Source organism: Pygocentrus nattereri, chromosome 14, assembly GCF_015220715.1.
Source record: "Pygocentrus nattereri isolate fPygNat1 chromosome 14, fPygNat1.pri, whole genome shotgun sequence".
Lineage (NCBI taxonomy): Eukaryota > Metazoa > Chordata > Actinopteri > Characiformes > Serrasalmidae > Pygocentrus > Pygocentrus nattereri.
In genome coordinates, this window is record NC_051224.1 from 19,605,627 (window position 1) to 19,618,079 (window position 12,453).

General features: G+C 38.2%; 1 protein-coding gene across 2 annotated transcripts; it reads right to left on the minus strand.

Annotated features, from left to right (window-relative positions):
* Positions 1 to 1,031: 1,031 nt before the first annotated feature.
* On the minus strand, positions 1,032 to 12,188 carry LOC108427387 (apoptosis regulator BAX-like). 2 transcript variants are annotated; one of them, XM_017697476.2, is made up of 6 exons: positions 12,051 to 12,188; positions 11,927 to 11,957; positions 7,546 to 7,716; positions 3,642 to 3,777; positions 3,447 to 3,551; positions 1,032 to 3,020 (listed from the first exon to the last, which is right to left on the minus strand). In XM_017697476.2, the coding sequence occupies exons 1-6, from the start codon at positions 12,070 to 12,072 to the stop codon at positions 2,865 to 2,867; spliced, it is 621 nt and encodes a 206-aa protein (XP_017552965.1). In that variant the 5' UTR covers positions 12,073 to 12,188; the 3' UTR covers positions 1,032 to 2,864. The 2 variants fall into 2 exon arrangements, with proteins under 2 accessions (XP_017552965.1, XP_017552964.1); XM_017697475.2 differs by lacking the exon at positions 11,927 to 11,957 and adding an exon at positions 11,791 to 11,891 and having other exon boundaries at positions 12,051 to 12,166.
* Between the last annotated feature and the right edge of the window lie 265 nt (positions 12,189 to 12,453).

Here is a 12,453-nt window from a genome sequence, read left to right on the forward strand (position 1 = left end):
CACTGTTCTTGTCATTCTGCTGCGAAACAAAGTTTTGTTTTTCCAGCTAAATTGGATGTGATTGGCCATTTGGCATGTCAGTCACACGCTCTCTTCCTCAAGTGTCATCTGTTGAAATTTCCATTTGAATACTTGCTTTTCAGTATTGTTACAGGTAAACCTTGTTTATACCTATTTTATTTTGTTTTTATTAAATATTACTGAGACTTGTGTGGCTGCAAACATGAAAAAGGTTAATTACTATAATAACGCACAGTACTTTTACTCTTTTGATACTTTAGTACCTTTTAGAAACAAGTGCTTTTGTACTTTCTCAAGTAGAAACATGAAGTCAGAGACCATGACCACCCTATGGTTATTTCATGTCCAATCAAAACAGCCATTCAGTACATATTATTTTTTGCCATCACAGAAATGCACTGCAGTGCTGAGAATGATCCACCACCAAAATAGTACCTGCTCTGTGAGGGTCTGTGGGGGTCCTGATCACTAAAGAACAGGGTAAAAGGGGGCTAACGAAGCATGCAGAGAAACAGATGGACTACAGTCTGTAATTGTAGACCTACAAAGTGCATCTATACAGTAAGTGGAGCTGATAAAATGGACAGTGAGTGTAGAAACAAGGAAGAGGTCATGTTATGCCTGAACGGTGTATATATTCAAGTAATCTATTACCAGGAGTGTTGTGTCCCTCAGGTGCAGGATGTCTTGCCCTTTATTGACCTCTACACTCTGTACAGTGGAAATGCCTGCTTAATTTATAGGACTATTCAGCGCAGTTAGGTGAATATGGATAAATAGAACTGATAAAAGTCTAAAATTTAGTGTGTCCAACATTTTAAAAATAAGAGTTTGTGACACAATGTGTCTGAAGGCTAAATCATTCCCACGTTTTCTCCTCAAAGTAAGTGCTCAGCCCTTCTCAAAAAGTTGTGCCTGTTTCTTTAAAGGCAGTTTGTTTTACTGTCAGTTTGTTCTATCACTGTACAGTGATTTCTAACTTATTTATCACGCAAGCCAAAGACAAAGCATTTTATTACGGCCATTTATTTAGAAAATATTCATCTTTTATTGCAAAGTAAACTGCTGTGCAAAGCCCAGTAAAATCCAAAAAGTTCTTTGAATAGTATAAAGTAATACAGAATTCAGGGGTGGTGCAATTACACAAGATCTAAGCATGCATACATACATACAGACATACCATAAGCATACATAACTTTATTAACTGTGCATCACAAAGTATACATATAATAGTATAATGCTTATAATGAAGTTCTTTTTATTTGACGCTACTTCACTACCATAAACCACTCACAGTAAACCACCATTCAAAAGTTTGGAATCACTGCTTTTAGCTTTTGGATGATTTGTAGGACTTTAGGAAGCTGTAAATAAAAATGTAAAAAATGCTAGTTGTGTCCAGAATGATGAGGAGAGCTATAGATGAAGCTAAATGACTGAGAGAGCTGTAGAACACTGAGACTTAAGCTGCTGAGTATAAAGTTATTCAATTTGCCATCAGATCAGAGCGCAGGAAACATAGAAAACAACTAAATATCTATAACAATGAATTATCTATAATCATATAAACGAGAATGTGGATCAAAACTCTAGGCCATTAATGTAAACAGAACGTACCATTATTTATCATTTGGGGGAAGTTATTCATGTATATAAAATAGCAAAAAATGTATCAAGTGATTCCAAACCAAATGGGCCAAGTTACTAAACTGCTCTTTAGGTTGTGAAAATAGCAACTGTACCAGGAAAAACACACATTAGCTATTTTACAGTGGAATAATATAAATCAATCAATAATATGATCAATAAAAACGACAACTCTTCTACAGCTTTCATCTATATTCAAATGACAGTACTCTATTTATGAATGAGGTAGAAGTTGCACCTGCTTGCTGACTGAAAGCTAACAAAAAGACGCTGGTGTTGTGGTCTGTGACAAGTGCAGACGGAGATATTACAGTACTCTTATCACGACATCAGTCACTCTCAAAAATTCAAAAACTATTCTAGTTAATAAATTGCATTCGCAATTCTCTTACTCCAATTTATGACCAATATAAATTCATAATTAAGATTCTTAATCAGACAATAAAACTATTCTATAGAAATAAATACAAGCATTAAATGTTGAACGTCCTGTGTGTATCGTGTTTGTGTGCATAATCTGAATAGCCCCAGTCAAATGAGCTGTTTTGTAGATGTTGTAGGTCAAAATAAGTCAACACATCCTCTACAGTAAACAAACTTTTCTGCAAATGTTACAGCACAATTTCCATTCATTTGCAGAGTTTAACATATTGGAAAAATGAAACTCGCCTTGTTAAATGTGTAATAACTTTTGTACATGTCAATTTTTTTTTTAATATGTTAAATTCAGTACATTAACAATATATTGTAGTAAAATGTGCAGAAATGTATTCTCTGTAGAGAACCAGTGATTAAGACACATACATATTATATACAATTATATGCCCTTTTGTAATATCGTCATTTTATAATTCTTTATCAACTAAAAACAAATGCTTTATTGCATATGGTACATTGCATTCAGTCATACATGTTTCATGTAATTCTGAGAATGTCGGTCATCTTTCTGTACCTGCCCAGGCGCTACAGTTGGAAAATAGCCAATTTGGCTAAAATTTGGCACATTTACAGACATGATCGTTACTGTGCATTCTCCCTGTAAATCTAACTGCAATAAAATAAAGTAATGTTTTGGCACTTGATTGTTCTCATTGCTCCCTGCCTAAAGTCACATTTGTTTCATCTGCTGTCTGCCTGCCTGCTTGGTCGTTCCCTCAGTCCCTCTTCACTCTCACTTTCTTTCTGATTAGTTTCTCTCAGTTGCACCTGTTCAGTCTCCACATAATGATCCCACCCAGCAGCGCTCCAGTGATGAACACCAGCATAAGTCCAGCAGAAGGAGGGATGCTGCTTAAGGATGAAGCAGAAAACTGCTCTATGGAGAATCGAGTCACTCCTGAAATACTGTTAATCTGTGAGTAGAGAACAAAACAGAAGGGAACACTAAGATTATGATTAAAATTTAGACAGTTATACACTGTTCTTTTTTGGTGAAAGCACACTTTTATCATTGGGGGTACATTTAAGGTATATTACGACACTTTAAGACACAGTTTGAGACAGTGTTTATAAAGTTTGACTTGCATGCTCACCTAAAAAAAATTATGTCTGCTTTTCATTTGGTAAATTATACATATTTCTATTAAAATATACCCCAACAATGTATACAAATGCATCATTCAATTGGGGGACTTCCTACAAAACAAGCAGAAATCACATTGCCGCTGTGATTGAGATCATATGTTAGGTATACGATTTCATATGATGCATATGATTTTCTGACTCCCTCATACGAGCATGTTTAGAATTACTGAGTTGTGTGCACTGGTCCTTCTTACCCATCCTCCCATGTTGCAAATCCACTGCAATAGTTTTTTCCTGAAGTAATCCAAACTTAAAGCCACTATATCTGTGAACACTGCTGGCAAATGCGCAAGTACCATCTAGAGAAGAAAGAGAGAAGAAATTACAATGCAAATGCAAACAGAACTACAGGACAGGTCAGCGCACTAAAGAAAGAAAACAAGCAAGACCTTCGCTGACAGCTTTCCAATGGAGTAGAAGAGCACAATAATTCTTCCCCAGTTAATCTCATCATTGCTGAAGACTCTCTCCACGAGCTTCCAGAAACTGCTTTTATCAGCCACACGTCCTAATCTGTTGATCATGCTGAGAGGAGGACAGGAGGGGAGAAAACGGCAGTGGTAAGTTTTGATGTTTGCAAGACTGAATGTCTGTGTTCACATGCAAAGACTTTTGCCAATCCATATGAATACATTTCGATTACAGATGAAGACTGAGGTGTTTATGCTCACCATACCATGACAACGAGCATCAGTGTGAGACGAGCAGCAGTGTGTTTGAGCTGTAGCTGTGTGTTTTTAAGTGCTTGATGAGCACACGTCCTTATTAAAGAGGGCCGAGAGGCAGACGTCGTGTTGTGAGACACACAAGCTGGACGTCCGTCCTACCGCCGTCTTTTAAAGATCAGAGCATAAACTTCGTCTCCTCTGCAGAGCAATTTCTGCTCCCACTATGTTGACCATTATAAACTTTCACCAGAGAACTTGTAGAGAGGAGAATTTCCACTCTGCAGTGTCTTCTGGGTTTCTCGGATGCTAGAGGGCGCTCCCGAGTGAGTCCAAAACGAATGGGTTGATATGGAGCATTTGAGCAAAATCATAGTTTATAAATGCTTAAAGATTTTTAATGTAAAAGGGCATATTCATTTCCTGAACAGTGAACCGCATAAAAAAAACATTTCAACACCGCTGTTATATTTTTAAGAGCTTTCAAACTCGATTTATAGGAGTTTAAAACGGAGCCTCATCTCCGCTCACCCATCAATCATCACACTCTAGCAGTCAAGGTTTGTTTTTTAGTGATTTACATCCTTCTACTTTCTAAAACTCTGTTCTGAATGAGTGATTATAAACTATTTTAACTTTTTGTTTTTATCTATTGAGCTCCATTCACTCCCATTCATTGAGGCCTCACTCGCGGGCACCCTCTGCTGATTAGCAGTCATATTTTTGACATAACAGGCTCCTCTAAACCGGCTCTGCTTTCACCATGATGTGACAGACATACGCAGAACGTACCAACTAGAAATGTAATCAGACACAGGCGTTTACACGGTTATTATTCTTCTATTTAACCGATTATTTACAGGATTACCCACCGTGTTCAATCACATATAAATTGTATTCTGAGTGACCTCAATCAGACTAGTCTATTCTGACTGAGGTGTTTATATGGATGTATTCTATTCCTATTGGGCTATTAGTTGGATAATTACTGGATTATTAGGCTGCACGTGAATGTGGCTAATGAGTTATACAGCTTCTAATGTAGTTATGCATTTGGACTGTATGAGGGCCATTACTGCTAAATGTTTTAGTAATTGAATAATCTATGACAATCGTGTAATCAGAGTTTTTTAAAAACAAAAAAATTGATTTCACTGAGTAATAAAATACCAAGCACAGACTCACATGTGTTATCAGTCTGCAAATATGCATCATCATAATGCAAACTGCATACTGATCACTGCAGAGTCAATGTTAGTTCTAATCAATTATTGCTTTTGATTAAGTTATGGAGCTTTTTGGATTGTTGTGAAGCAGCAGTAAAGGTGTCTACTGAATTGTATTGGCTACTGTTTTAGAATTGAACAGAGATAATGTTCACAAAACCAAACACTTGGGATGAGCACCAGTCTCTGTGACGTTCTCGTTTATTGCCATAGAGCACAATTAATCACATAAGCTCACTAGAAGAATGGATAGCTTGTTTAATTATACCTGTTATTAAGAGTAGCATCTACTGGTAAAGTGTTACTGTGTAGTCCTGCTTTGGCCACAGAATCCACTTGTTCCTCCAAGCATCTTTTAGTGAAACATGTCAAACGTTTTATTTTTATGGTGTATACTGAAAATGAGAATGTGGGGAAATGGGAATGGACATCTCTTTTCAGTGAGCTCAATGATGAGGAATCAGACTACATACTATTTGATTCATGCCACTGAATGCAGTGATGTGTAATGAAAAAATACATCAATATCTCGTGCTAACCTTCCGGCAAGATCAGGGACGCGGGAAGATGTTTTAACTTGGGGGTGCTGAAATTTTAAGCAGTGTGATAAAAATGTGATGTGACTGATGACATCATGCAAAAATTATTTGCGTTTTATTGGATTATTCTATTTTTTTCTGCTAATGTACATCAAACAGAATGTGTCATTTAGTGCTATAATGAGAGACAACAATATAATCATCGGTCACAAAAAAACACATGCAAAGAAATCAAACCATAGATGTCCATATATTAAGTTATGTGTAATAATGAGAAATGACACAGGGAAAAATTATTGAACACATGAAGAAAGAGAGGTGCAAAAAGCCATGTGAAGTCATGACACCAGCTGAAATCTTTTAATAATTAGAAAGCAATCCTGACACTGAGTGCAAATTATTATCAGCTGGTTCAACTGATGGCCTATAAAAAGGTGTCTCATTACCAAAGCACCACACAAGAAACATCTTATGATGGGTAAAACCAGTGAGGTCTCTCAAGACCTTCACAACCTTATTGTTGCAAAACATATTGACGGCATTGGTTACAGTTGTTTGAACCTTGAGGATTTAAAGAGTGTTTGTGTGAAAGAATGGGCCAAAATCACACCTGAAGAATGCATGCGACTAGTTTCTCTATACAGGAGGCATCTTGAAGCTGTCATCACCAACAAAGACGTTTGCACAAAGTATTAAATAAATATCAGTAAGTGTGTTCAATACTTTTTCCCTGTGTCATTTCTCATTATTACACATAACTTAATTTATGGACATCTATGGTTTGATTTCTTTGCATATATGGATTGGATGGGTTGTTAGACATCTGGTGAGAATTTCATGTCATAGAAATATATTTACTTAGAAAACTGGTGACATGTTCAATACTTATTTCAACCGCTGTATGTGTGTATGTATGTATATGTGTGTGTGTATATATATATATATATATATATATATATATATATATATATATATATATATATATATATATATATATATATATATATATATATGCGCACACTATATTTCCAAAAGTATTCACTCTGACTTCACACACATATGAACTTGAGTTACATCCCATTCTTAATCCATAGGGTTTAATATTATGTTGGCCCACCCTTTGCAGTTAGGCTTTCCTCTAGAGTCCAGTGGTGACGCTTTACACCACTGCATTCAACGCTTTGCATTGTGCTTGGTGATGTAAGGCTTGGATGCAGATGCTCGGCCATGGTAAACCATTCCATGAAGCTCTCTACGCTGTTCTTGAGCTAATCTGAAGGCCACATGAGGTTTGGAGGCCTGTAGTGACTGATTCTGCAGAAAGTTGGTGACCTCTGCGCACTATGTGCCTCAGCATCCGCTGCTCCCACTCTGCCATTTTACGTGGCCTTCCACTTTGTTAAAATACCACTGATAGTTGACTGTGGAATATTTAGTAGTGAGGAAATTTCACGACTGGACTTGTTGCACAGGTGGCATCCTATCATGGTACAATGGAATTCACTGAGCTCCTGAGAGCGATCTATTTTATATATTTACAATATATAATGAAAATGCCGCTCTATAACAAGCACACATGGGTACGCTCAAACAATTTGGCTATGCTCAAAAAAGTTCAGAACATTTCATTAACGTTATTCATTTTTAACAGCTGCAAACCTGAAATCAGCAAGATCAAATCTTAAACGGCACATATATATATGTTTGATAAACTTAATACTGACCGTGTATCATTTTTGTTAGTGTAGTTGAAACAGAATCTGTTAAATCTGGCTTGATAAATGTATTTTTTGTCTAAGAGAATGCAAATGTGATCTCTCACAATTCTACAAGAGGAATAAAATACCATGTCTTGTCACTTACTCATTAAACTCTTGATCCTGATCCAGCCGGTCGCCAATCACTCTGATTGTTAGCGCCAGCTGTTCCACCAGCATCTGGTCTTGAGCATTGGCTATTGGTTGAGATTTTGGAAGGCCAAGAGACGAGGTGTCTACTTCTGTAGTTACGTTCCTCACCTGATCCTCTACCACTCTGAAAGACACAGATACTGATATCAAAGCTACAGCTGTAATAATGCAGTTAACACACAGTACTATACCTCATTATACAACACTTAGTTATCATAGCACAATCTGGTTTGTAATTGTCCTACTTGTGGTAACAGCAAAATAACTGTCTTATTCCATTCAGCACTGTGTCGTAAGTAATGACTCACTTGACACTGCAGCTGACCATTACTAAGTTTGTACTTTTGCACATAAAGAAAGGGAAAATGGATACATTAGGTACTTCTATCAAATAAAAACAAGTTTTTCAGTCAGCAGCTGTGAGCAACTAAATAAACTAAAATGAAAACAAACTAAAAGAATGAAACCAAATGTAATTCAGCAAACAAGAAATGCTGTGCAGACTTGACTGGAACAAAACCACATTCAGTTTCATCTATTAAATACTAATATATTGCTGCTGTCGGAAGAAAACCTCATATCTCCAAAATGGTAACTTTACAGAAAAAGAAAAAAACTTCTTTACATTTAATGTAATTGAAAGGAACCAGATTCTGGCCCATTCTTCATGAAATTAACAGACAATGTAAAGGGCAACAGGCATTTCCAAATTATGTCAAAAACTGAAAAATGGAGATACAAGGTTTTCTTCCAACAGCAGCAATATGTACCTTATACTGCCATTTGCAGTTTTAAAAATACTTTAATAGCTCTGCCCGTACACAGATACTTTTTTGGCAACAGAAACTACCAATATTAAAACACCCATCCATCCATCCATTTTCCAAGCCGCTTCTCCATCAGGGTCGCAGGAGGGTGCTGGAGCCTATCCCAGCAGTCATCGGGCGGATTTGATATAAAACACAATTGATATATTTGGCACATCATGGCTGTGATGATCTAGGGTACATCTATTGCTTAAACGAAGGAGACTGACCACACAGTTTTACATGCCTTTGTGAAATTAGCCTCATCATTTCCACCTAAGGGAATCCCCAGAGCCATTCTATTACTTTATTAGCTCAAATGAAGTGTTAGATTAGCCCTTGGTGTGGCAAAGGATCAAGTGGACATAAATGACAACTTCAGCTGCAGAACTTACCCAGAAATCACTGCAATCTGAAGCATTACCCTTATCAGAGCCCAAAATAAGGTTGGACAAAGCCGTTTGTAAGCCATAGCAATTAAACCACTTAAAAAAAAAAACAACAAAAAAAACATTTTAACATTTCAAAATCAAAACATTTGCTGGGCTTCAGGTTGCAAACTACTCCAACTTTTGGATCTGTTGATACAACTTCACTTTATTATGCTCATTTACTATGGAGTCAAATTAGGGTCTTTAATGGTGACGAGAAGAAAAAAAATATCGCAAATATAAGATTAGCGTTTTGCATTTTACGTTCCTATTTTGTTTCTGCAATACTTTCCCTCTTTTGCGTTTCTTTCTTTTGTTTGCGCGTCACACTGTTTTTCTTTGCGTCTCGCATTTTACGTTCATAATTTTTTTTCACGCTTCTCTCTTTTCTTTGCTCCGGTTTTACCCTCTGTGTGGGGGCGGGGAAAGAGGCGTGGCCAAGAGCGAAAGGCGTTCGGTTTACTGGTATCATGGCAGACGGTCGCCCACAGGTTTATAGACTGATGGTAATAATCGACTTTTATAGACATATTATCTAATTCGGTAGCTAGATTTGTTTTCACTGACTAAACTGTGCAGTGTGATCAGGGCTGTGAGAAGAGTCGGCTAGCTAGCTAACATGGAAAACATGGATACCAGTTCCACTATATAGCCAAATGGTTCCCACGGCGTCCACCGCTGGATCCCAAACCGTATTTCTTTAAACATATTATCTTCGTAAACGGTAAAGTAAACTAATGAACTCCAGTAGATTAATTACGAGCTAACTTCAGTTAGTTTGAGCAGTGGACTGGGCTGGTGGCAGCTGCTTTTACGTCTTCAAGAAATGTTAAATGAAGACTTTTAATTTAGGAACCATAATTTAGGCTGTGCATGTGGAGGTAGTTGGTTGTTAGTCATGGAGCTAGCTGGGTTAACCTTACTCTGTATAATACACTGTTATCGGCCACTTTATATTTAGCAGAAACAGTATCCTGATGTCACTCCGGCCACTCAGACTCTTATACATTTGCTGACCCAAAGCTTAAGTCAACAGGGAGGTCAGGTCCAGCAACCGAGACAACCCCTCCCACCCCCTCCTCCTTCTCCTGTTACTCCTCCTCCTCAACCATGCCTAGCACAGGTCGATTATTACCATCAATCTATAGAGTGTATATACCTGTGGTCCAGCTGGGCGACCGTCTGCCATGATACCAGTAAACCGAATTGCCGCGCTGTGTGACGGTGGCTCCAACTGATGACGCAGAACGTTCACGACACGCCTTTCGCTCTTGGCCACGCCTCTTTCCCCGCCCCCACACAGAGGGTAAAACCGGAGCAAAGAAAAGAGAGAAGCGCGGAAAAAAATGATGAACGTAAAATGTGAAACGCAAAGAAAAGCAGTGACGCGCAAACGAAAGAAACGCAAAAGAGGGAAAGTATTGCAGAAACAAAATAGGAACGTAAAATGCAAAACGCTAATCTTATATTTGCGATATATTTTTTTTCTCGTCACCATTAAAGACCCTAATTTGACTCCATAATTTACTAGTTAGAATGCAAAGGCTGCACAGCTAACAGCGAAAACAAAGGCACTACACAGCGGCTCTGCACCACGTTTTGCTTCACAACGTTTGCATGGCTGAACAATTAGCTCACTGAGGTTTACCCGCCGGGCACTCTTTAAAAAAAGAACCTGAAGGAGCAAGTCCAAAATGAATGAGTGAAGAGAGCATTTGAGCAAAATCATAGTTTATAAATCCTTAAACATTTTAATGCAAAAGAATGCATTCACTTACTGTACACCGAAACATTTTAACACTGCTGTTATATTTTAAGAGCTTTTAACTTCGAGCTATAGGAGTTTAAAACGGCACCTCATGTAAGTCCATGACGTCTGTTAGCGCAAACAGCCAATGAGCTGCTCCGCTCGCCAACCAATCAGCACTCACTAACAGTAATGCCAACCAATCAGCACTCACTAGCAGTAATGCCAACCAATCAGCACTCACTAGCAGTAATGCCAACCAATCAGCACTCACTAGCAGTAATGTCAACCAATCAGCACTCACTAGCAGTAATGCAACCAATCAGCACTCACTAGCAGTAATGCCAACCAATCAGCACTCACTAGCAGTAATGCTAACCAATCAGCACTCACTAGCAGTAATGCCAACCAATCAGCCTCTCACAATCTCATGAAACACTATCAGGATTCACAGACTGACAACAAACATCCCTCAAAATGTCCAGGTCTGTATTAACAGTACACCACACAAGGAATACCATTAAGATAAAATACTGTGTAACTTTTAAAATGTTTTGCGTAGCAGTCCAAAAGCCATCCTAGAGCTAGGAAATCATTGTCACATTGGTCAGTCCACACTGCTTGTCATAGGTACGCCTGGCTGATCATATGACTGCAAAGATATGATCTGTCAAAAAGAAAGTCCCCTCGTATCCCATCATCGCTAAACCATGAGACATGCTGTCCGATGACTCCACACTGGATAAAACCATTTGCTTCTATTTTATTTAAGCTATTTCTGCAGTACAGTACACTTTATTACCTGAACAATATCCCGTAATATAAACTCGGTGAGTCAGTGTAGTGCACTTTAACTCCAACCGTCATCCAGTGATTTGAATTAAGCAATTATATAAACTATTTCCAATAAAATGTGGAACCTGATTAGTTTATACAAAAAACTAATTCCAAAAAACTCGACTAGAATCGACTGGAAATGATCAGCAGCATCTTTATTTAAAACAGACTCATTTTAACCTTCGAAACTAAGTCTGCTTTCACTTTCGATTACTGGAAACGTCTTGCTCAATGAAACCTACAGAGGATGGCTTTCATTCCTGCAGCCTAATTCTGCTTTCATACACACTTTAATAAATAACTGCGCTGTATTTTACATTTTCTAGTCTGGTTTAATCTCACCTGGACTGGAGCAACGGAATTAGCACTGGACTCACATGAATAATACAGGAAGGCGGGAAAGCAGATCAGAAGACGAAGCTAAAATTAGCCTCAGCTTTGCCAGAGTTTTTTCCCGTTCCACCTTAAATGGTGCGACCTGAAGTAAAAAGAAATGACAAGCTAAAAACTCACCCGATCAACAGAGCCTCGCCAATCAGGTCGTCTATAAAGGAATAACAGCGAACGTTAGATGGGAACGTTTCAAAACTCGGCACTGTCCACATCTCGCGGTGAATTAAAATACAGTTAAACTTACCATTTCTTCCCTCACAAGCCATATCAAATAAGACTCGTTATGGCTTATTGGGACGCTGCAACCGCTTCAGTTCTCCTGAAAACGTCTCTCTCTCCCTCTGTTCGGGCGGAGGGAGGGATGACTGGAAGTTCACCAAAGTTCAGGTTTCACGGTTTGAAGTCAGAAAACAAGCGCATGCGCAGTTTACATGGAACAGTTCTCGCCTCACAGTGAACCCTCTCGCGATATTGCTTCGTAGCTTCACTTGTAGCTTCACTTTTATTGTTGAAAAGTAATGTTTATTGTGGAAACATGTCTTATATGGTGTTGTGAAAAATCACAGAGGTAATCTTATGCGTTTAATTGCTTTTTTATTGTTTTATGTTCACAAATGTCCTGCGATGGACTGGCGACCTGTCCAGGG

What these genes read in the sequence shown, in the direction of transcription:
- LOC108427387 (XM_017697475.2), bottom strand. An exon ending in CAGGATCAAGAGTTTAATGA is followed by an intron (nt 3,778 to 7,545) that starts GTAAGTGACAAG and finishes TCCTCCTCTCAG; the next exon opens with CATGATCAACAGATTAGGAC. An exon ending in TTTGCAACATGGGAGGATGG is followed by an intron (nt 3,021 to 3,446) that starts GTAAGAAGGACC and finishes CTCTACTCACAG; the next exon opens with ATTAACAGTATTTCAGGAGT.